We start from the raw sequence: 23555 nt of genomic DNA on the forward strand, positions 1-23555 counted from the left end.
AATCAGCTATAGCTGCTCTAGTCTGGATCAGTCCCTTATCTCGGCTGCCTTCTCGTCTCCGAGAACAATATTGTTCCCTAAAAAGGAGTCATACATGTTTCCTTTAGGTGGGCAAAATTCATGGCCGGTTTAGCAACTGCACCTACTAAAAATAGCTTAGGATAGGTTTTGACCCCTTCTTCTTGAAAAAAAATATATGTTTGAATGTGGCCTCAGTGCTCAGGGAACCACAATGTGTTTGAATGTGGTCAATCCTATGGTTTCCCCTGTGAAGTTTTTGTCGAGGAGTGCATGTGAGGTTATAGATTTTTTTTGTCCCTAATGTGGTTTTGCTGATGTGTTGATTTCCAATCCGGATCTATATTGGTACAAAACAAAGACGAATCATGAGCTATTTATTAAGGTTGCATACTAAATAACATTTAAAAACGTTTCATAGCTAAACAACATCATTTTCAGATTCTACACATTTTTCTAACCAACTTTCATATATAACATGTCAAAATTTAAGTTGCAGTTCAAAATTTATGGATATTTTAAAAAAGCATTTGAATCTGCCCCCAAAATATAACGTTATTTTCTAGATGGACTACAGGTTTGTTAAACGAAATATCAGGGAGTTTTATGCAAAAAGGAAAAGATTTTCTGGATTCACTTAAAACAGGATTGTGGGTTTACCATTTTCATTACAAAAGGCTATTTTCTTTGCGGGGTGATAGCCATGCATGTTTCCTTTAGATGGCCAAAAATTATGGCCTGGTTAGGAACTACGCCTACTAAAAATAGCTTAGGATGAGTTTTAACCTTTTTTCTTTTAAAAAATATGTTTTTGGTTCCTCAAATTTGTCAAAAAGTATAGATCCGGTCCGTCAAAAAATGCAGAAATAAAACATATAACTTAAAAAAGTAATCATGTATATAACAAAGGTGAAAACTATATGAAAAATATTTTAGATGTATACTAAAAATGTACAATATATGAAAACAATAGTTATCAAAACATATATCTGAAAAAGGTAATCATTTATTTGAAAAAATGTTAAACATATATTAAAAATGTCTTTGATGTGTAAAAAATGTAGGCATGTGTTTAAAAAATAAAAATAACAAGAAAGACACAAAGAAAACAGAAAAGGAAAGGAAAAGAAGAAAATCGGAGCAAAAAGTATAAAAAAGAAAAGTGAGACAAGAAAATTTGGAAAAAATGGAAAGGAATAAAAAGCAAAGAAAAATGAAGCAACAAATCAGTGAAAATCGAGAAAGAAATAAACAAAATGGTAAACCTCAAAGAAAAGCAGAACAACAAAGAAAACCGAGAAAGAAACAAATAAACTGGACTAAACAAAGAAAAAAGTTGAAACAGTGAAAACCGATGCAAAAGCAGTGAAAAACAGCCAGAAAACAAAAGCAAAGAAAAACAATAAGGAAAAAAATAGAGAAACCGAGAATACCAGTAAAGAAAAAAATAAACCAAAGCAGGAAAAAATCGAAACAAAACAACAGCGACCAAACGAAACGCATGACCTACAAAACAGCAGCGCCCGAACAACATACTTAGCCGACCCATACGCGTGGGCGTTGTGAGCAAGGGGAGCTACCATATCGCTATAAGCGAGATATAGCTTCCGCGGAATTTTCTTACTAAACACTAGTATTCCTCTCGACGCGTTGCGACCCTATTCGCTGTCCAATAGGCTTTGTAAATAATTATTCTGGTTATAAAAGCATACGGGGAAATAGAAGATGCTCCATCATCTCAATAAAAGTGCTAATATGGCAGGAGCATATGCTCCCATGTGCGAAAGTGAATTTTTGAAATCTTCTTCTTGTTTTGATTAAGTAGAGGGAATCTACTGTTATCACCCTTTGCATGCATGAATTCTCTTGTGGATAGAGTCGGGCGCATCATAAGACTAAAATGGGCACATGCCCAAAATATTCATAACGAAATTTGAATGGTAGAATACCAAAGTACTCCCTTCGTTTTTATTTACTCAACATATTAGGTTTGACTGAAGTCAAACTTCATAAAGTTTGACCAAGTTTATAAAAAATATAAAATTTTACTATAACAAATCTATATGATGTGAAAGTACATTCAATAATGAATCTAATGGTATTGATTTGTTACTGTATATGCTAATATTTTTTGGGTGTTTTTTTCCTTACTGTTTTTCTTTGCTCGATACTTCTATTGAACACTCGCATTTGATTTGTTTATAAACTTTGTCAAAGTTTATTAGCTTTGGTCCGCGTATTGGCTTTGTTCAACCCAGCTTGAAACTTCACTTGAACACTGGCACTTGCTTAATTTTGCCTGCTATGAAGTTAGATACTGAACTATGGCAGGATGTTTGCGCAGTTCTGTGGTATTGAGTCTATGAGATTCCGCAAATGGTGCGATATGGCTTCAATCTGAATGTCCCTCCATATCCGTGGGAGTAGGGAATCTCTAGCTGGGAACACTACTGGAATCACACCCTACACCGAGTGCCAGAAAAACTCGGCAAAGGGCCTAAAACACCCGGCAATGTCTTTGCCGAGAATTGTTCCCGGCAAAGGCCACCCGATGTACACCTCTCAGGAAAAGAGTTTGCCGATATCCAAACATCAGACACTCGGCAAAGAGTTTGCCGAGTGCCAAACAGTACGTCGGCAAAATAAAATGACTCAAGGACGACAGACGGAGAAGGCTGTTGCCACGTGGCCCATCTTTGCCGATAGCTACTCTCAGCAAAGGTAATGAATAACAAACAGCCACGTGTTCACCACCTAACAGGTGGGCCCACATCCTACACTTAGCGGATGCTTTGCCGAGAACCCCTCTGGGCAAAGATAACCAGTAGCAAACAGCCACATGTTCAGCACCTGACGGGTGGGTCCCACGTCCTACACCGAGCGGATGCTTTGACGAGAGCTCCTCCCGGCAAAGCTAACGAATAGCAAACAGCCACGTGTCCACCACCTGACTGGCGGGTCCCACTACCTACGCCGAGCATCAACTTCAAAGATTATAAAATTTCCACTTTACCACTATTTAAAAATAATGTAGTCAATGTTAGAAAAGTTTGACTGCGCCATTCTACAAAGTATATTCTTTCACTATGGCGAATATATGGCTGAATTTTAGAGGGAACTGTGGAATCCTCAAGCAGGTTTTTCATGAGAAAACCCCAGCTTTCCTCTGGTTTCCTAAGTGTGTGGGCATGATTCATAACAAGAGCATCCTTATGTACTCCTCAAGGACGGGGAGCATCTGCCCTTCGCCGTAGCCAAAGAGGACCCTCACCATCCTTGCGAGGTTCAGCGAGATACGGGTCATGCTGGGCTTTGCTGTTGTCGGGGTGGATGAAGTAACGAACGGATTTGAGGGGCTGGAGCTTGAGTACCCTTCAGGTGAAGGGGAGATTCATCTGGAAAATGCCTTAAGAAGTACCTGTCTATGGAGAAAGGAAAACATCCTGCTTCCAAACTGGACGTCGCCTCAGCAGACTCAGCCGGAGGAGGCCCCTCGGCAGACTCCTCACAGTCCAACTCTATCTCCGTTGGCTCAATCGTCTCCGACGCGTCAGCTGTCTCCACCACCTCAGCTGTCTCCGCCGCGTCAGCGGACTCCGGCGGAGGAGGCCCCTCAGCAGAATGAGATGTCTCCGCCACATCAGCGGACTCCGCCTCCTCAACAAGGGGGGAAGAGAGCCGCCGCCGCTCAGGCGGCTAGCAGTACAACAACAAAGAAATCTAGAGCAACACTCCCAAGCACCAAGAAGGCTCCTCCCAAGAGAGCCTGCGACATGACTGAGGAGGAAAACAAGGACATCATGGTTGTCGAAGTGAAGGCTCATTTCGCACGGAAACATCCACCTCCAAAGGAGAAAGTAGATCTGGTAGAAGCGAAGCACTGTCTGGATGCCCTTAAGTGACCACCACCGCCTCCGCCACTATCAAAGTACGACCGTTGTATTGAAAATATATTTCATCAAGCGAAGCGGTCAGGAAGCTTAAGTAGCAGTGGTGCAAGAAGTGGGAAAACAATTCCCCAGCTCGGCGAACAGGAGAAGCAATCGTGCCCCCGCTCAAGTGTTTACCGATATCACTAATGATCCGGGGGTAGCGGCCGCTCATCCTGGTTACACTCTTGGTGATTACTTGGGCGATGATGTATAGTTTGAAATGGCTGAGGTAGTAGCGTCCTTTAGATACGAGAATGGGAAGCCTTCTCGTCAAACCTAGGAAGCTCCCGCGTCTATCAACGATGATGCGAAGATTAAATGATTGGTACTTGAAAACCTGCAAGGATGGGACCGACAGTATGTTGCTGGGAATTAAAGATGAGGACGACTTCATTGGAGTCGACTTGTTGTATGTTGATTTTGAAAAATTATTTCAGTTATACAATCAAGACGCTCTCAACAAAACTCTCATAAGTTGCTATTGTCTGTAAGTATTATTTTTGTAATTAAATCTCTAGCTTAGCTCGTTCATTGCATGTATATATAATTATCCTCACTATATTATGCAGATTGAAGATCGTCGAATGCAAAAGAGGACAAATCTATGACATTGGGTTCATTAACCCAAATACCATAAATGAATATACGATACAAAACAGATCCGACGATACTGAGGAAAACTAGATAAACGCATTATTTCGACATCAAAACAAAAGGGAAATACGCTTTCCTTACAACTTCAACTGAGTGTTGCTGTCTTGTGCATATTCTGTTTCGCTTACTCGAGGTTAAGTGTAACTGATGAGTTATGTGTGCGCAGATTCCACTTAATTCTGCTATCCATTGAGCTTGACGCGGGATTAGTAATTGTTTTAGACTCGAGACGTATAGAGCTTAAGGAGTGGACGGACATGAGTCAAATGCTCCAGAAGTAAGTTCAATCAGTACCGCACCATATCGGCAACTTTCGTTCATTTTCTAATATCAAGTAATCATTTTCTTTGCCGGGCAGGGTTTGGAAAGTATTCACCAGCATGGTACCGGGTCTAGAGAAAAAGGAGCTACGATTTAAACACCCCAAAGTAAGTAGTACTAGCTAGTTCCGCGCATCTCTCATTGATGATCTAGTTTCAATACCATTATCATGCTTGATTATCATTTTGATTGAACTCTATTCTCGTAAGTGCTCATGGCAAGAATTTATGTGGATACTACGTTTGCGAGTTCATTAGCTCGGCCCTTGTGCAGGCATAACTTCACAACAATTAGAAGTACGTAAAAAATATTCATAATTTTATTTTATTACCATCAATTGGGTTGAGTTTCATTCATATATGTATATTGACCCCCTTCCTTAAATTAGATCTGGGAGAAGTGGGTTCAACTTCTACCACATGATCTCATACGAGCAATTCAAGAGTAATTGGCGGGATTCTTTGTTGAGCACGTCATACCTAAAGACGGAGAGTACCATCAGGAATTTCAAAGTGATTTTGGTAGATGTTACGGATCGTAAGAGATGTTGTATTGTATATATGCTTATGATCGTGTACTATATGTAGTAGCATCGAATAGATATACGAAAACTGGTTATTCGACCAAGCCCGGAGAATGAGAGGTCACTTCTCTATGTTCATGACGATGTTGTGTAATGGTTCCCTCATTGCTATATGTAGTAGCTAGAGTCGAGTTGAATGAAAACATAAAATAAAAATGAAACCCTAAATGTGTGAGAATTGAAGGATAAACACAAAAAGGAAAGGGGGAAACACAATATGAAACCCCTATAAACCCTCCAAAACCCATAACCCCACCTTCCAAAAAAACAAAAACCACAGCGCTGGCAGGTGCTGACGCGTGGCTGTCTTTTAGTCCCGGTTCGTGACATGAACCGGAACTAAAGGTCCTCCTGCCTCGGCGCCCGCAGTGGCCACGTGGAGCACCGTTAGTCCCGGTTCGTAACACGATCAGGACTAAAAGTGGAGGGCATTAGTCCCGATCATTTAGTCCTCATTGAAAAATCGGGACTAAAGGGCCTATGGAACCGAGACTGATGGCCCATTTCCTACTAGTCACCCTTCTGGGCTGATTCCACCACCAGGAACCTACCCATCTGACCTACGCCCAGTTCATGTGTAAGGGTCTTTGTAGACTTTATTATTACTATCTATAGTATAGTCACAAATAAGACATCACTGGTGAAGTACCACAACATGAACCTGATGCAGCGATACATAGTTGTGCAATCCACAAACTCTTGTCCCAGCCCTATCACACTGTCCTGATTGTTCCACAAACCAACACAAATCAGAAAATAAATTCTAGAGATCAGAAACTCGAGTGCCATAACAAAAAAATTCACCCGAGCAATTTTTAGCAAATCCCTTGACCACATTTAAATTAGGATTTATTGGGTGATTAACTTTGTTTTTTTCTTGAGAAACACAATACAGACATAGACACTCACATGTATGCATGTACATTATATATAACCCTATAAAGACACACATCACTGGCACTTCGGCGCATAGGTGTCAAATATGTGGTTTGATCCTTGGTGTGCTAGGGTACAACCATCCTAACCATCCAACCACAAGATGGTTCTCAACATTGGCATAATTATACGTGGGATTACAAACTGGAAAAAAATGCGTGCTCTACCTTGGTCTAATCAAACGGCTCGCTAGCCTAATAAATCTAGATAGAGGGATAACAACGATCCGATCCTATATCCATCTTAAAGAATATCTTTATCCATGAGGTTTCATCTTGATGACGATGATGATATAGAGCATGTGCGTAATCTCAAAAAAATCTATAGCATGTGATATTTTATCTTTAATTTCCTACTACCAAAGATTTACCATCATGGATAATTTCCTAATTAGCATCAGCCACCTTTAGAATCCAATAATCTTATTATAAAAATTTGGGAGCCTGTCTTAAAAATCATCCTTATCCGGAATCATCTGGACGATCAGGATTTGACCATGATTTTATATGGTACGTTGTTATTGCTCTAATTGAATTCCTTCCATCCGTGTTATTCAGTAAACAGCTATAAATAGGACGAACCAATACATCCATACTACACTCGTCTCTCGCATCACAAAGCTGTTGGCCCTGTAGCACAAGTGAGTTACACAAAACCAGCTGCAAAGGCTCGATGGCGATGGCTTCCAAGATGGTCGGCGCCCTCTTGCTGGTCCTCCTGCTGGCGCTCACCCAGAGCGATGCCCAGGTGTTGCCGACTCCATGTTGCAACCTCAAATGCTGTGGGTTTGATTGCTGCGGGCCCCCGGTCACAGTCGCGGCGCCCATTTCGCCATTGTCCGCCACTCCGGAAGCAGGACCGGCCGGCGCGGTTTCGCAGCGTGTGCCACGCAAGGTTTTCCCCAGAAACTAGCGATGTTCAGATGCATGTAGAGATGCCCCCCGTGTCATATGATTCCATTGCAAGTGTGCTGCCAGCACCTAGCTAGTTTCGCTGGGTGTTACGTATTATTTTTAGCTTGTATTCCTGATTTGTTCTGTTCCATTGAAACAGCAATAGGAGTTTATATCCTGTAGTAGCATTCCAAATTCTGGAGCTATAAAGTGTCTGCAATGATAAACCATGTTGGGCACACAAATAATTCAAACATCCTTCAGAAGAACAGAATACATAATCCTCCAATTAAATCTGCCGAACCTGAATCAGCTATAGCTGCTCTAGTCTGGATCAGTCCCTTATCTCGGCTGCCTTCTCGTCTCCGAGAACAATATTGTTCCCTAAAAAGGAGTCATACATGTTTCCTTTAGGTGGGCAAAATTCATGGCCGGTTTAGCAACTGCACCTACTAAAAATAGCTTAGGATAGGTTTTGACCCCTTCTTCTTGAAAAAAAATATATGTTTGAATGTGGCCTCAGTGCTCAGGGAACCACAATGTGTTTGAATGTGGTCAATCCTATGGTTTCCCCTGTGAAGTTTTTGTCGAGGAGTGCATGTGAGGTTATAGATTTTTTTTGTCCCTAATGTGGTTTTGCTGATGTGTTGATTTCCAATCCGGATCTATATTGGTACAAAACAAAGACGAATCATGAGCTATTTATTAAGGTTGCATACTAAATAACATTTAAAAACGTTTCATAGCTAAACAACATCATTTTCAGATTCTACACATTTTTCTAACCAACTTTCATATATAACATGTCAAAATTTAAGTTGCAGTTCAAAATTTATGGATATTTTAAAAAAGCATTTGAATCTGCCCCCAAAATATAACGTTATTTTCTAGATGGACTACAGGTTTGTTAAACGAAATATCAGGGAGTTTTATGCAAAAAGGAAAAGATTTTCTGGATTCACTTAAAACAGGATTGTGGGTTTACCATTTTCATTACAAAAGGCTATTTTCTTTGCGGGGTGATAGCCATGCATGTTTCCTTTAGATGGCCAAAAATTATGGCCTGGTTAGGAACTACGCCTACTAAAAATAGCTTAGGATGAGTTTTAACCTTTTTTCTTTTAAAAAATATGTTTTTGGTTCCTCAAATTTGTCAAAAAGTATAGATCCGGTCCGTCAAAAAATGCAGAAATAAAACATATAACTTAAAAAAGTAATCATGTATATAACAAAGGTGAAAACTATATGAAAAATATTTTAGATGTATACTAAAAATGTACAATATATGAAAACAATAGTTATCAAAACATATATCTGAAAAAGGTAATCATTTATTTGAAAAAATGTTAAACATATATTAAAAATGTCTTTGATGTGTAAAAAATGTAGGCATGTGTTTAAAAAATAAAAATAACAAGAAAGACACAAAGAAAACAGAAAAGGAAAGGAAAAGAAGAAAATCGGAGCAAAAAGTATAAAAAAGAAAAGTGAGACAAGAAAATTTGGAAAAAATGGAAAGGAATAAAAAGCAAAGAAAAATGAAGCAACAAATCAGTGAAAATCGAGAAAGAAATAAACAAAATGGTAAACCTCAAAGAAAAGCAGAACAACAAAGAAAACCGAGAAAGAAACAAATAAACTGGACTAAACAAAGAAAAAAGTTGAAACAGTGAAAACCGATGCAAAAGCAGTGAAAAACAGCCAGAAAACAAAAGCAAAGAAAAACAATAAGGAAAAAAATAGAGAAACCGAGAATACCAGTAAAGAAAAAAATAAACCAAAGCAGGAAAAAATCGAAACAAAACAACAGCGACCAAACGAAACGCATGACCTACAAAACAGCAGCGCCCGAACAACATACTTAGCCGACCCATACGCGTGGGCGTTGTGAGCAAGGGGAGCTACCATATCGCTATAAGCGAGATATAGCTTCCGCGGAATTTTCTTACTAAACACTAGTATTCCTCTCGACGCGTTGCGACCCTATTCGCTGTCCAATAGGCTTTGTAAATAATTATTCTGGTTATAAAAGCATACGGGGAAATAGAAGATGCTCCATCATCTCAATAAAAGTGCTAATATGGCAGGAGCATATGCTCCCATGTGCGAAAGTGAATTTTTGAAATCTTCTTCTTGTTTTGATTAAGTAGAGGGAATCTACTGTTATCACCCTTTGCATGCATGAATTCTCTTGTGGATAGAGTCGGGCGCATCATAAGACTAAAATGGGCACATGCCCAAAATATTCATAACGAAATTTGAATGGTAGAATACCAAAGTACTCCCTTCGTTTTTATTTACTCAACATATTAGGTTTGACTGAAGTCAAACTTCATAAAGTTTGACCAAGTTTATAAAAAATATAAAATTTTACTATAACAAATCTATATGATGTGAAAGTACATTCAATAATGAATCTAATGGTATTGATTTGTTACTGTATATGCTAATATTTTTTGGGTGTTTTTTTCCTTACTGTTTTTCTTTGCTCGATACTTCTATTGAACACTCGCATTTGATTTGTTTATAAACTTTGTCAAAGTTTATTAGCTTTGGTCCGCGTATTGGCTTTGTTCAACCCAGCTTGAAACTTCACTTGAACACTGGCACTTGCTTAATTTTGCCTGCTATGAAGTTAGATACTGAACTATGGCAGGATGTTTGCGCAGTTCTGTGGTATTGAGTCTATGAGATTCCGCAAATGGTGCGATATGGCTTCAATCTGAATGTCCCTCCATATCCGTGGGAGTAGGGAATCTCTAGCTGGGAACACTACTGGAATCACACCCTACACCGAGTGCCAGAAAAACTCGGCAAAGGGCCTAAAACACCCGGCAATGTCTTTGCCGAGAATTGTTCCCGGCAAAGGCCACCCGATGTACACCTCTCAGGAAAAGAGTTTGCCGATATCCAAACATCAGACACTCGGCAAAGAGTTTGCCGAGTGCCAAACAGTACGTCGGCAAAATAAAATGACTCAAGGACGACAGACGGAGAAGGCTGTTGCCACGTGGCCCATCTTTGCCGATAGCTACTCTCAGCAAAGGTAATGAATAACAAACAGCCACGTGTTCACCACCTAACAGGTGGGCCCACATCCTACACTTAGCGGATGCTTTGCCGAGAACCCCTCTGGGCAAAGATAACCAGTAGCAAACAGCCACATGTTCAGCACCTGACGGGTGGGTCCCACGTCCTACACCGAGCGGATGCTTTGACGAGAGCTCCTCCCGGCAAAGCTAACGAATAGCAAACAGCCACGTGTCCACCACCTGACTGGCGGGTCCCACTACCTACGCCGAGCATCAACTTCAAAGATTATAAAATTTCCACTTTACCACTATTTAAAAATAATGTAGTCAATGTTAGAAAAGTTTGACTGCGCCATTCTACAAAGTATATTCTTTCACTATGGCGAATATATGGCTGAATTTTAGAGGGAACTGTGGAATCCTCAAGCAGGTTTTTCATGAGAAAACCCCAGCTTTCCTCTGGTTTCCTAAGTGTGTGGGCATGATTCATAACAAGAGCATCCTTATGTACTCCTCAAGGACGGGGAGCATCTGCCCTTCGCCGTAGCCAAAGAGGACCCTCACCATCCTTGCGAGGTTCAGCGAGATACGGGTCATGCTGGGCTTTGCTGTTGTCGGGGTGGATGAAGTAACGAACGGATTTGAGGGGCTGGAGCTTGAGTACCCTTCAGGTGAAGGGGAGATTCATCTGGAAAATGCCTTAAGAAGTACCTGTCTATGGAGAAAGGAAAACATCCTGCTTCCAAACTGGACGTCGCCTCAGCAGACTCAGCCGGAGGAGGCCCCTCGGCAGACTCCTCACAGTCCAACTCTATCTCCGTTGGCTCAATCGTCTCCGACGCGTCAGCTGTCTCCACCACCTCAGCTGTCTCCGCCGCGTCAGCGGACTCCGGCGGAGGAGGCCCCTCAGCAGAATGAGATGTCTCCGCCACATCAGCGGACTCCGCCTCCTCAACAAGGGGGGAAGAGAGCCGCCGCCGCTCAGGCGGCTAGCAGTACAACAACAAAGAAATCTAGAGCAACACTCCCAAGCACCAAGAAGGCTCCTCCCAAGAGAGCCTGCGACATGACTGAGGAGGAAAACAAGGACATCATGGTTGTCGAAGTGAAGGCTCATTTCGCACGGAAACATCCACCTCCAAAGGAGAAAGTAGATCTGGTAGAAGCGAAGCACTGTCTGGATGCCCTTAAGTGACCACCACCGCCTCCGCCACTATCAAAGTACGACCGTTGTATTGAAAATATATTTCATCAAGCGAAGCGGTCAGGAAGCTTAAGTAGCAGTGGTGCAAGAAGTGGGAAAACAATTCCCCAGCTCGGCGAACAGGAGAAGCAATCGTGCCCCCGCTCAAGTGTTTACCGATATCACTAATGATCCGGGGGTAGCGGCCGCTCATCCTGGTTACACTCTTGGTGATTACTTGGGCGATGATGTATAGTTTGAAATGGCTGAGGTAGTAGCGTCCTTTAGATACGAGAATGGGAAGCCTTCTCGTCAAACCTAGGAAGCTCCCGCGTCTATCAACGATGATGCGAAGATTAAATGATTGGTACTTGAAAACCTGCAAGGATGGGACCGACAGTATGTTGCTGGGAATTAAAGATGAGGACGACTTCATTGGAGTCGACTTGTTGTATGTTGATTTTGAAAAATTATTTCAGTTATACAATCAAGACGCTCTCAACAAAACTCTCATAAGTTGCTATTGTCTGTAAGTATTATTTTTGTAATTAAATCTCTAGCTTAGCTCGTTCATTGCATGTATATATAATTATCCTCACTATATTATGCAGATTGAAGATCGTCGAATGCAAAAGAGGACAAATCTATGACATTGGGTTCATTAACCCAAATACCATAAATGAATATACGATACAAAACAGATCCGACGATACTGAGGAAAACTAGATAAACGCATTATTTCGACATCAAAACAAAAGGGAAATACGCTTTCCTTACAACTTCAACTGAGTGTTGCTGTCTTGTGCATATTCTGTTTCGCTTACTCGAGGTTAAGTGTAACTGATGAGTTATGTGTGCGCAGATTCCACTTAATTCTGCTATCCATTGAGCTTGACGCGGGATTAGTAATTGTTTTAGACTCGAGACGTATAGAGCTTAAGGAGTGGACGGACATGAGTCAAATGCTCCAGAAGTAAGTTCAATCAGTACCGCACCATATCGGCAACTTTCGTTCATTTTCTAATATCAAGTAATCATTTTCTTTGCCGGGCAGGGTTTGGAAAGTATTCACCAGCATGGTACCGGGTCTAGAGAAAAAGGAGCTACGATTTAAACACCCCAAAGTAAGTAGTACTAGCTAGTTCCGCGCATCTCTCATTGATGATCTAGTTTCAATACCATTATCATGCTTGATTATCATTTTGATTGAACTCTATTCTCGTAAGTGCTCATGGCAAGAATTTATGTGGATACTACGTTTGCGAGTTCATTAGCTCGGCCCTTGTGCAGGCATAACTTCACAACAATTAGAAGTACGTAAACAATATTCATAATTTTATTTTATTACCATCAATTGGGTTGAGTTTCATTCATATATGTATATTGACCCCCTTCCTTAAATTAGATCTGGGAGAAGTGGGTTCAACTTCTACCACATGATCTCATACGAGCAATTCAAGAGTAATTGGCGGGATTCTTTGTTGAGCACGTCATACCTAAAGACGGAGAGTACCATCAGGAATTTCAAAGTGATTTTGGTAGATGTTACGGATCGTAAGAGATGTTGTATTGTATATATGCTTATGATCGTGTACTATATGTAGTAGCATCGAATAGATATACGAAAACTGGTTATTCGACCAAGCCCGGAGAATGAGAGGTCACTTCTCTATGTTCATGACGATGTTGTGTAATGGTTCCCTCATTGCTATATGTAGTAGCTAGAGTCGAGTTGAATGAAAACATAAAATAAAAATGAAACCCTAAATGTGTGAGAATTGAAGGATAAACACAAAAAGGAAAGGGGGAAACACAATATGAAACCCCTATAAACCCTCCAAAACCCATAACCCCACCTTCCAAAAAAACAAAAACCACAGCGCTGGCAGGTGCTGACGCGTGGCTGTCTTTTAGTCCCGGTTCGTGACATGAACCGGAACTAAAGGTCCTCCTGCCTCGGCGCCCGCAGTGGCCACGTGGAGCACCGTTAGTCCCGGTTCGTAACACGATCAGGACTAAAAGTGGAGGGCATTAGTCCCGATCATTTAGTCCTCATTGAAAAATCGGGACTAAAGGGCCTATGGAACCGAGACTGATGGCCCATTTCCTACTAGTCACCCTTCTGGGCTGATTCCACCACCAGGAACCTACCCATCTGACCTACGCCCAGTTCATGTGTAAGGGTCTTTGTAGACTTTATTATTACTATCTATAGTATAGTCACAAATAAGACATCACTGGTGAAGTACCACAACATGAACCTGATGCAGCGATACATAGTTGTGCAATCCACAAACTCTTGTCCCAGCCCTATCACACTGTCCTGATTGTTCCACAAACCAACACAAATCAGAAAATAAATTCTAGAGATCAGAAACTCGAGTGCCATAACAAAAAAATTCACCCGAGCAATTTTTAGCAAATCCCTTGACCACATTTAAATTAGGATTTATTGGGTGATTAACTTTGTTTTTTTCTTGAGAAACACAATACAGACATAGACACTCACATGTATGCATGTACATTATATATAACCCTATAAAGACACACATCACTGGCACTTCGGCGCATAGGTGTCAAATATGTGGTTTGATCCTTGGTGTGCTAGGGTACAACCATCCTAACCATCCAACCACAAGATGGTTCTCAACATTGGCATAATTATACGTGGGATTACAAACTGGAAAAAAATGCGTGCTCTACCTTGGTCTAATCAAACGGCTCGCTAGCCTAATAAATCTAGATAGAGGGATAACAACGATCCGATCCTATATCCATCTTAAAGAATATCTTTATCCATGAGGTTTCATCTTGATGACGATGATGATATAGAGCATGTGTGTAATCTCAAAAAAAATCTATAGCATGTGATATTTTATCTTTAATTTCCTACTACCAAAGATTTACCATCATGGATTATTTCCTAATTAGCATCAGCCACCTTTAGAATCCAATAATCTTATTCTAAAAATTTGGGAGCCTGTCTTAAAAATCATCCTTATCCGGAATCATCTGGACGATCATGATTTGACCACGATTTTATATGGTACGTTGTTATTGCTCTAATTTAATTCCTTCCATCCGTGCTATTCGGTAAACGGCTATAAATAGGAGGAACCAAGACATCCATACTACACTCGTCTCTCGCATCACAAAGCTGTTGGCCCTGTAGCACAAGTGAGTTACACAAAACCAGCTGCAAAGGCTCGATGGCGATGGCTTCCAAGATGGTCGGCGCCCTCTTGCTGGTCCTCCTGCTGGCGCTCACCCAGAGCGACGCCCAGGTGTTGCCGACTCCATGCTGCAACCTCAAATGTTGTGGGTTTGATTGCTGCGGGCCCCCGGTCACAGTCGCGGCGCCCATTTCGCCATTGTCCGCCACTCCGGAAGCAGGACCGGCTGGCGCGGTTTCGCAGCGTGTGCCACGCAAGGTTTTCCCCGGAAACTAGCGATGTTCAGATGCATGTAGAGATGCCCCCCGTGTCATATGATTCCATTGCAAGTGTGCTACCAGCACCTAGCTAGTTTCGATGGGTGTTACGTATTATTTTTAGCTTGTATTCCTGATTTGTTCTGTTCCATTGAAACAGCAATAGGAGTTTATATCCTGTAGTAGCATTCCAAATTCTGGAGCTATAAAGTGTCTGCAATGATAAACCATGTTGGGCATTCAAACATCCTTCAGAAGAACAGAACACATAATCCTCCAATTAAATCTGCCGAACTTGAATCAGCTATAGCTGCTCTAGTCTGGATCAGTCCCTCATCTCGGCTGCCTTCTCGTCTCCCAGAACAATATTGTTCCCTAAAAAGGAGTCATACATGTTTCCTTTAGGTGGGCAAAATTCATGGCCGGTTTAGCAACTGCACCTGCTAAAAATAGCTTAGGATAGGTTTTGACCCCTTCTTCTTGAAAACAAATATATGTTTGAATGTGGCCTCAGTGCTCAGGGAACCACAATGTGTTTGAATGTGGTCAATCCTATGGTTTCCCCTGTGAAGTTTTTGTCGAGGAGTGCATGCGAGGTTATAGATTGTTTTGTCCCTAATGTGGTTTTGCTGATGTCTTGATTTCCAATCCGGATCTATATCGGTACAAAACAAAGACGAATCATGAGCTATTGATTAAGGTTGCATACTAAATAACATTTAAAAACATTTCATAGCTAAACAACATCATTTTCAGATTCTACACATTTTTCTAACCAACTTTCATATATAACATGTCAAAATTTAAGTTACAGTTTAAAATTTATGGATATTTTAAAAAAGCATTTGAATCTGCCCCCAAAATATAACGTTATTTTCTATATGGACTACAGGTTTGTTAAACGAAATATCAGGGAGTTTTATGCAAAAAGGAAAAGATTTTCTGGATTCACTTAAAACAGGATTGTGGGTTTACCGTTTTCATTGCAAAAATCTATTTTCTTTGCGGGGTGATAGTCATGCATGTTTCCTTTAGATGGCCAAAAATTATGGCCTGTTTAGGAACTACGCCTGCTAAAAATAGCTTAGGATGAGTTTTAACCTTTTTTCTTGAAAAAAATGTGTTTTTGGTTCCTCAAATTTGTCGAAAGTATAGATCTGGTCCATCAATTTTTTTTAGAAATAAACATATAATTTAAAAAAGTTAATCATGTACATACGAAAGGTCAAAACTATATGAAAATTGTTTTAGATGTATACAAAAAATGTACATATATGAAAACAATAGTTATCAGAACATACATCTGAAAAAATGGTAATCATTTATTTGAAAAAATGTTAAACATATATCAGAAATGTTTTTGATGTATAAAAAATGTATAATATGTACAAAAATGTGTATATTTGCTTAAAAATAAAAATAATAAGAAAGAAACAAAGAAAACAGAAAAGAAAAGGAAAACAAGAAAATCAGAGAAAAAAGTGCAAAAAATAAAAGGGAGACAACAAAATTTGGAAAAAAGGGGGAAGGAACAAAATAGGAAAGAAAAACGAAAAAACAAATCAGTGAAAATCGAGAAAGAAACAAACAAAATGGTAAACCGCAAAGAAAAACAGAACAACAAAGAAAATCAAGAAAGAAACAAATAAAACTGGAGTAAACCAAAGAAAAAAAAAGTTGAAACAGTAAAAACCAATGCAAAAGTAGTGAAAACAGCCAAAACACAAAAGCAAAGAAAAACAGTAAGGAAAAAACAGAGAAACCTAGAAAACCAGTAAAGAAAAAAAGAAACCAAAGCAGGAAAAAATCGAAACAAAACAACACAGCGACCAAACAAAACGCATGACCGAGAAAACAGCAGCGCCCGAACGAACATACTTAGCCGACCCATACGCATGGGCGTTGTGGGCGAGGGGAGGTACCACCTCGCTCTAAACGAAATATAGCTTACCCGGAATTTTCTTACTAAACACTAGTATTCCTCCCGACACGTTGCGACCCTATTCGCTGTCCAATAGGCATTGTAAATAATTATTCGAGGGAATCTACTGTTTTCACCCTTTGCATGCATGAATTCTCTCGTGGATGGAGTCGGGCGCACCATAAGAGTAAAATGGGCACATGCCCCAAATATTCATGACGAAATTTGAATGGTAGAATAACAAATTACTACCTCTGTTTTTATTTACTTTGCATGTTAGGTTTGACTAAAGTCAAACTTTGTAAAGTTTGACCAAGTTTATAGAAAATATATAAACTTTTACCATAACAAATCTATATGATGCGAAAATACATTCAATAATGAATCTAATGGGATTGATTTGTTATTGTATATGTTAATATTTTTTGGCTGTTTTCCCTACTATTTTTCTTTGCTCGAAACTTTTATTGAACACCGGCACTTGATTTTTTTTATAAACTTTGTAAAAATTTATTAGCTTTGGTCCGCGTATTAGCTTTGTTCAACCCAGCTCGAAACTTCACTTGAACACTGGCACTTGCTTGATTTTTCCTGCTATGAAGTTAGATACTGAACTATGGCAGGATATTTGCGCAGTTCTGCGGTATCGAGTCTATGAGATTCTGGGGATGGTGCGATATGGCTTCAATCTGAATGTCCCTTCATATCCGTGAGAGTAGGGAATCTCTAGCTGGGAACACTACTGGAATCACACCCTACCCCCAGTGCCAGAAAAACTCGGCAAAGGGCCTAAAACACTCGGCAAAGTCTTTGTGAGAATTGTTTTCGGCAAAGGCCACCCGATGTAAACCTCTTAGGCAAACAGAACTTTGCCGAGATCCAAACGTCAGGCACTCGGCAAAGAGTTTGTCGAGTACCAATCAGTGCGTCGGCAAAACAAAATGACTCACGGACGACAGACGGATACGGCGGTTGTCACGTGGCCCATCTTTGCCGAGAGCTACTCTCGGCAAAGGTAATGAATAACAAACAGCCTAATGTTCACCACCTAACAGTTGGGCCCACGTCCTACGCCGAGCGGATGGTTTGTCGAGAACCCCTCTCGGCAAAGATAACAAGTAGCAAACAACCACGTGTTCACCACCTGACGGGCGGGTCCTACGTCCTACGAGGAGCAGATGCTTTACCGAGAGCTCCTCTCGGCAAAGCTAACGAATAGCAAACAGCCACATGTCCACCACCTGACTAGCAGGTCCCACTACCTACAACGAGCATCCACTTCGAAGATTATACAATTTCCACTTTACCACTATTTAAAAAAACTAGGAAAGTGACCCGCTCGATGCATGGGCTAGAATTTTATAAGTTTCAGTAATGATAGCATATTGTTTCTATAATGCAGTTTTTTTGTAAATGAAGTTATGGTACATGCAAATATTTATTGACATCATATTTTTGATTTACAACTGCAGGAACATTAACAAAAGGTGGTCTAACTAATTTGTATGTTGTTTAGCCTAATGCATATTGTTTTATTGCTCTGATGGAAAACACACAAAATAACACCGCATGGACCGATTAAGATGGAGAACATAATATTTCCATACGAAGATGAAAGCATCATAGGCTTGGTAGCAGACCTATAATCACCATAGGCTAGGGAACAGAAGAACCAGATGAAGAGGTAAATCGCCACAAGCCAGGGACCGTGGTGTTGAAGAGGATGTCCGTCATGGGATCTGTACAGATGAAGGAGATAGCGCGGAAGATACTTGTTACTCAACCATTAGGTTGTGGTGAAAATGGTGAGGAGGAATGAAGGACCTGCAAGGGGTTTGGAATCATGGGAGAAAGCCAGGATGTGATGCATCCGAAGCACGGGAACAAAGAGAAGCAGGAGATATTAGAGTTTTACAGGACGACAGACATGAGGTTTTTGAGAAGCGTTTCTTTTCACGTATCTTTTATGTTTTTTCAGACGTGAGGTCCAGTACATGCACTCATCCCTATAAACACACGTACAAACACCCTACAAATATAAGCAGCTTCAAGATATTGAGGACATAACATCTTGAGATTAATATGAGCACCAGTGCCAAGTACATCACTTGAACCCTTGTGGGCTGACTCCACCACCAGGAACCGAACTATCTGAGCTACACCCAGTTCGTGCGTATTGAAGGGTCTTTGTAGACCTTATTATTATCTGTAGTAAAGTCACAATGTAACATCCCAAATTTCCAATTTGGAATGTTTTACAATTATTAGTTAAGCATCTATGCATTTTGTTTGAATTGGGTGGCATTTGAAAAAAAAAATCAGAGGTATTTGAGTTTTGTTTGAATTTGGATTCAAATTGGCATTTGAAAATTTACTTCAAATATCCCTGGCAAATACTTGAGAAAAAGTATAAGAGGAGCTAACATGACACTCCAAAATGTTAGAAGAAATTAATTCCAAAAGTTTTGAATTCAAATTTGAGTTTTATTTGGAATTTTCGAAAAAATAAAAATTTATAAAGTTTGGCTTTTTTCCTCTGGAAAAATGTTCACCTTGTAGAGTTTAATTTTATGAAAATTTTGATATATATGTCCTATAAAAAAGTATTTTTATTTTCTTTATATTTATTTTTTTCCTCTGTCTTATTCCAAAAAAACAAAAAATAAGTACCCAGGTGCCAGCCAGGCCAACCGGCCCAGCCAGCCACCTGAGTCACGGCCCACCTTACCCCGCAGCCTGCCTCGCCCCGCACCCGCTAGGCCTCGGTCGCCCGACCCGACTCCTCTCTCCCTTCTCTCACTGACCCCGGGGCCCGCGCCATCCCCAACCTCCTGATTTCCTCGCTCGCGTATCTCGCCAGCCCGACGCCGGCCGCGCTCGCACCCTCGTCTAAGCCCTAGCCCAACTCGCCCTCCTCTCCAAGAAACCTGTCTTATAAAACCCCTATTCCTCCTCTCCCGCATCCCCTAAAACCCTACCCCAACTCCCACCGTAGCTCACACCCTCGACGTTCCGATCTCGTCGTCGCCACCGCCGTTCACCGCCATCGCCCGACGCCGTTGAGCACTCTCCTCCCCCCTAGCTCTGTCATCTGAACCCCCTCGTCGAGCCACACCCGCCTGACATATCCTCTTCCTTCCAGGAACCCCGACGCTGATGACCCCGAGCTCACCTCACCTCGCTGGAGCCATGAAGCGCCCGAGCCTCACCGTCATCGCCCCGACCACCTCCGTCGTCCCCGAGCTCCACTGACTCCATCCCCGAGCTCCCCTCGAGCTGCCGCACCCGCCCGACGTCTCCGCCGTCGCCCCGGGCCACCGGAGCCCGAGCCGCCGCCGTCGTCTCCGGTCGTCGCCGCCATTTGTTGTAAGCCCGAGCTCCTCTCCACCGTTCGATCTCCCATCAACACGTTAGATTAAAACTAGTGAAGGGGTATGGTTTTTAGTCATAGATCGGTTTACGTTACGGTTTATTTTCGGTTTAGTTAGTTAAATCCAATCGGTAGGTTTTTTTCTGTTATTAACCTGTAAGCGTTTAGTTATATAATGCTGGAGCGTAATATAGTTGCATATCGCACACCTTCGGCCCATTAGCGCATGTTTATGTTTTTTGTTTTATTTTCGTTCTGTTTTAAAAACAAAAAAGTTCCAATCTTGTAAAATATGTTTCTCTTAGGTTATTTAATATTTTTAGTTGATTATTTTTTTCCTAGTTTGCAAATTTCCTGAAGTTTTTGTATAATATAGTTTCGGCCATGTTTTAGTTTTTAAAAATTGTTTTATATGAGTTGTAGTCAGATCAGTATTTCTGCTGTAAAATGAGCTAGGATTAATTTTTTAGTGAATCTTTTTGCCACTGCTTTGTTTTGCCATTGCCTAGCAGTAGGATTAATTTGGGTATTTGTAGATTTTATTAAAATTAGTTTTCCATGAAAACAACTCTGTTTTAGTTTATTTCACCTTGTAGCTGTTTTCTGTTGTTCTAATTACTTAAAATTTTGTTTCCACCTCGGTTATATTTTATTTCAGTCTAGTTTCTGCAGTTTTTAATCGTGAACTTTTATTTACAGAAACAGAAAATGTTTTATTTTATTTTTTTACTAGTTTTGTTTTAGGCATAAAATGAGTTTTATAATAACTTTTAATGTAATTCTTTTTGCACAAAGTTTTTATAATGTTTTCCCTTCTGTTAGTTAACAAAGCTTTTATTTTGGCATTGTTTAAGAAAAGTTTTGTAGAAGAATATTATTTTTGTGAGTGCCTTACTTGTAGTAAAAATCTTGCGTTGATTCTATGACTTCGTTGGTTTTATTGTTGGACTTCTTTGTGTGTATGATTGTGTGTTATATAATTTACTTGCTGTTGTAGTAGAAATTTTATGATGGTATACTTATTTGTAATATGTTTGACTCGATAGAATTTCCGGAGTGAGAAGTTTGCTATCACGAGTCAATAGCGTTCGAAGACCGTCAGCCAGGCAAGTCATTTGATCATGTTCTGCAATACCTATGATTTGTTGCATTACAATTATTCCTCCCCACCATGCATGCAGTAGGAGAATCTTAGTTATGTTCTTGAGTAGTATCATGTGGTAGGTTGAGCCCAATTCCCCTTGTTACCATTGCCCGGGACGATGTAGTTTATTTTTCTATGCTCGTAGACGGGGTTGGTTGAGAGATTCATAAGGGAGATGTCAGAGTCAAGATGATGAAAACCCCATGACTTCAAGCTCAAGATGGACTTCAAATTCCCTACTGGGTGTAGGATGGTTGACGGGCACCCTGGAGAAACCAGCGGATGGCCGGGGTGCATGGAGAAGTGCCATGACATCTTGTGGAAAGCTTCACCCAGCCACGAAGAGACGGCTGGATACCCCTTGACCGGAAGCTTAGCTATGTAGCTGCAAGCCATTATGAGCTCTAGCTTGGTCGACCCTAGGCGTGACTCTGGCCGGACGGTGCTACGAGATGTAGAAGAACGGTAGGATTGGATGGGCACTGGCAGTGGCCCAGAGGAACTCTACGGAAGACCCTGTTTCGTTCGTCCCATGTTCAAACACCAGGCAGTGGGGGGACATAAAGGAGGGAACGGTTCTTGCGGGTAAAGTGTACAAGACTCTGCATAGTAGAAACCTAATTGATTAGCCGTGTCCCCGGTTACGGACAAATGAGCATCTGGAATTGGAGTATTTCAGAAACCTCAACACCGAACATAATTAATTAATTGATGGTTATTAATGATTTCGGGTATGAGACACTGGTTGGCGGAACCATCTCATTAACAACCAACATTTTGTAGTAATTGCAAGCAAGTCCTTTATTGTGGGGGAAAATTGGCTTTTTCACAAAAAAGAACATAAAACTTAGAACCCCACAGCCAAATTGCATATAGTGTTAGCATTATTATTGTTGTTTTCTCTATGACTTGCCGGCGTATTCAAAATGCTGACCTACACGGCTGCAACGTCTCATGTTGCAGAGGGGTTTTCCGACCATGAGTGAGGCTACGATCTACGCTCGGTGATTGCCCTATGGAGTCAGATGGACTCGTTTATCGTCTACACTTCCGCAGCTTTATTTAGTTTATTTCTCATGAGTTGGCCTTCGGCTGATTTTATTATGATGTAATAAAGACTCAATATGAGAATCGTGTAATAAATTCATGTGTGATCAAACTTTGAATCTTTTCATCAATGTGTTGTGTGTGCCAGCATGATCTTGGGATGGTACAGCTACATAGAGACTTGACCGATTTCGGGTCGAGTCGCTATAGAGATGGTATCAGAGCACACGCTAACCGTAGAATGTAACCCCTAGGATCGGAAAGCCATAGGAAGAAACTATTTTCTTTTATGTCCCTATCATTCCGTAATTCTCACATGTTTATTTCTGACTTCTCTCCGATTTTCAACATTCTAGATGGCCGCCGAATTCACCCCAGTTCTGCTACTGGAGTTTTGCCAGCTGGATGATACGATGCTTTTCGGCAAGAAGCTGGTTCAGATCGTGAAGAAGTTGAAGATTGCTCTGCCCTCAATCACTGGGAAGCCTACCAATGCACTTCTGGCGGATACCCACTACAGGATTAAGGTGCACATTACAGGGAGGACCTTCGGAGGACATTCAGAGCCCATCGACTTTGAGTTTACCGATTTCACTTGGATCCTCAAAAGAGACATGGCCATTTATCGTGCACTTGGACATCTCCGAGAAGAGTATAGGGCCGAGCTCGACCCATCAGACCTCGCCATGATTTCTCGCAGAGCTAGGAATGGAGATATCATCCGTACCGTGGAGGACGACTCCATTCTTTCATATGTCCAAGACTTGGAGAGTCACATCAGGAACCAGGAAATTCAGACGCGCCGAAGCTCGAAGGTACACCGGAGGCTGTTGTTCCGTGAACTGGAACTGGAGGAGAAAGCACGCGTGGACTTCCTTGAACATGAAGAAGAAGTCAAGGATTTTATGGATAGAATCGAGGACCTGAAGAAATATATTGCCACGCTAGAGGAAAAGATGGACCAGGGAGAAGACCTCTTCCCGAGTGGAGATGATGGACCCGTCGTGAGCAATGACCAGGATTATGAAGAGAGCTCCACGGAAGGAAGCCGCAAGAGGAGGCGCCGCACCGGAGGACGCAAGGATAACTGA

At 41.2% G+C, this 23555-nt stretch overlaps 1 protein-coding gene across 1 annotated transcript; it reads left to right on the top strand.

The window, feature by feature from the left end:
• The first annotated feature begins 22877 nt into the window (after positions 1-22877).
• LOC147963807 (uncharacterized) lies at positions 22878-23555 on the top strand. The gene has a single exon (XM_087529716.1). The coding sequence runs from the start codon at positions 22878-22880 to the stop codon at positions 23553-23555; it is 678 nt and encodes a 225-aa protein (XP_087385842.1).

Source organism: Triticum urartu, chromosome 6A (assembly GCF_056163025.1).
Source record: "Triticum urartu cultivar PI428250 chromosome 6A, HENAU_Tu73, whole genome shotgun sequence".
Classification (NCBI taxonomy): Eukaryota; Viridiplantae; Streptophyta; class Magnoliopsida; order Poales; family Poaceae; genus Triticum; species Triticum urartu.

Bases quoted from the DNA above. Each gene is read 5' to 3' on its own strand.
- LOC147963807 (XM_087529716.1), top strand. From the start codon at position 22,878: ATGCTTTTCGGCAAGAAGCTGGTTCAGATCGTGAAGAAGTTGAAGATT.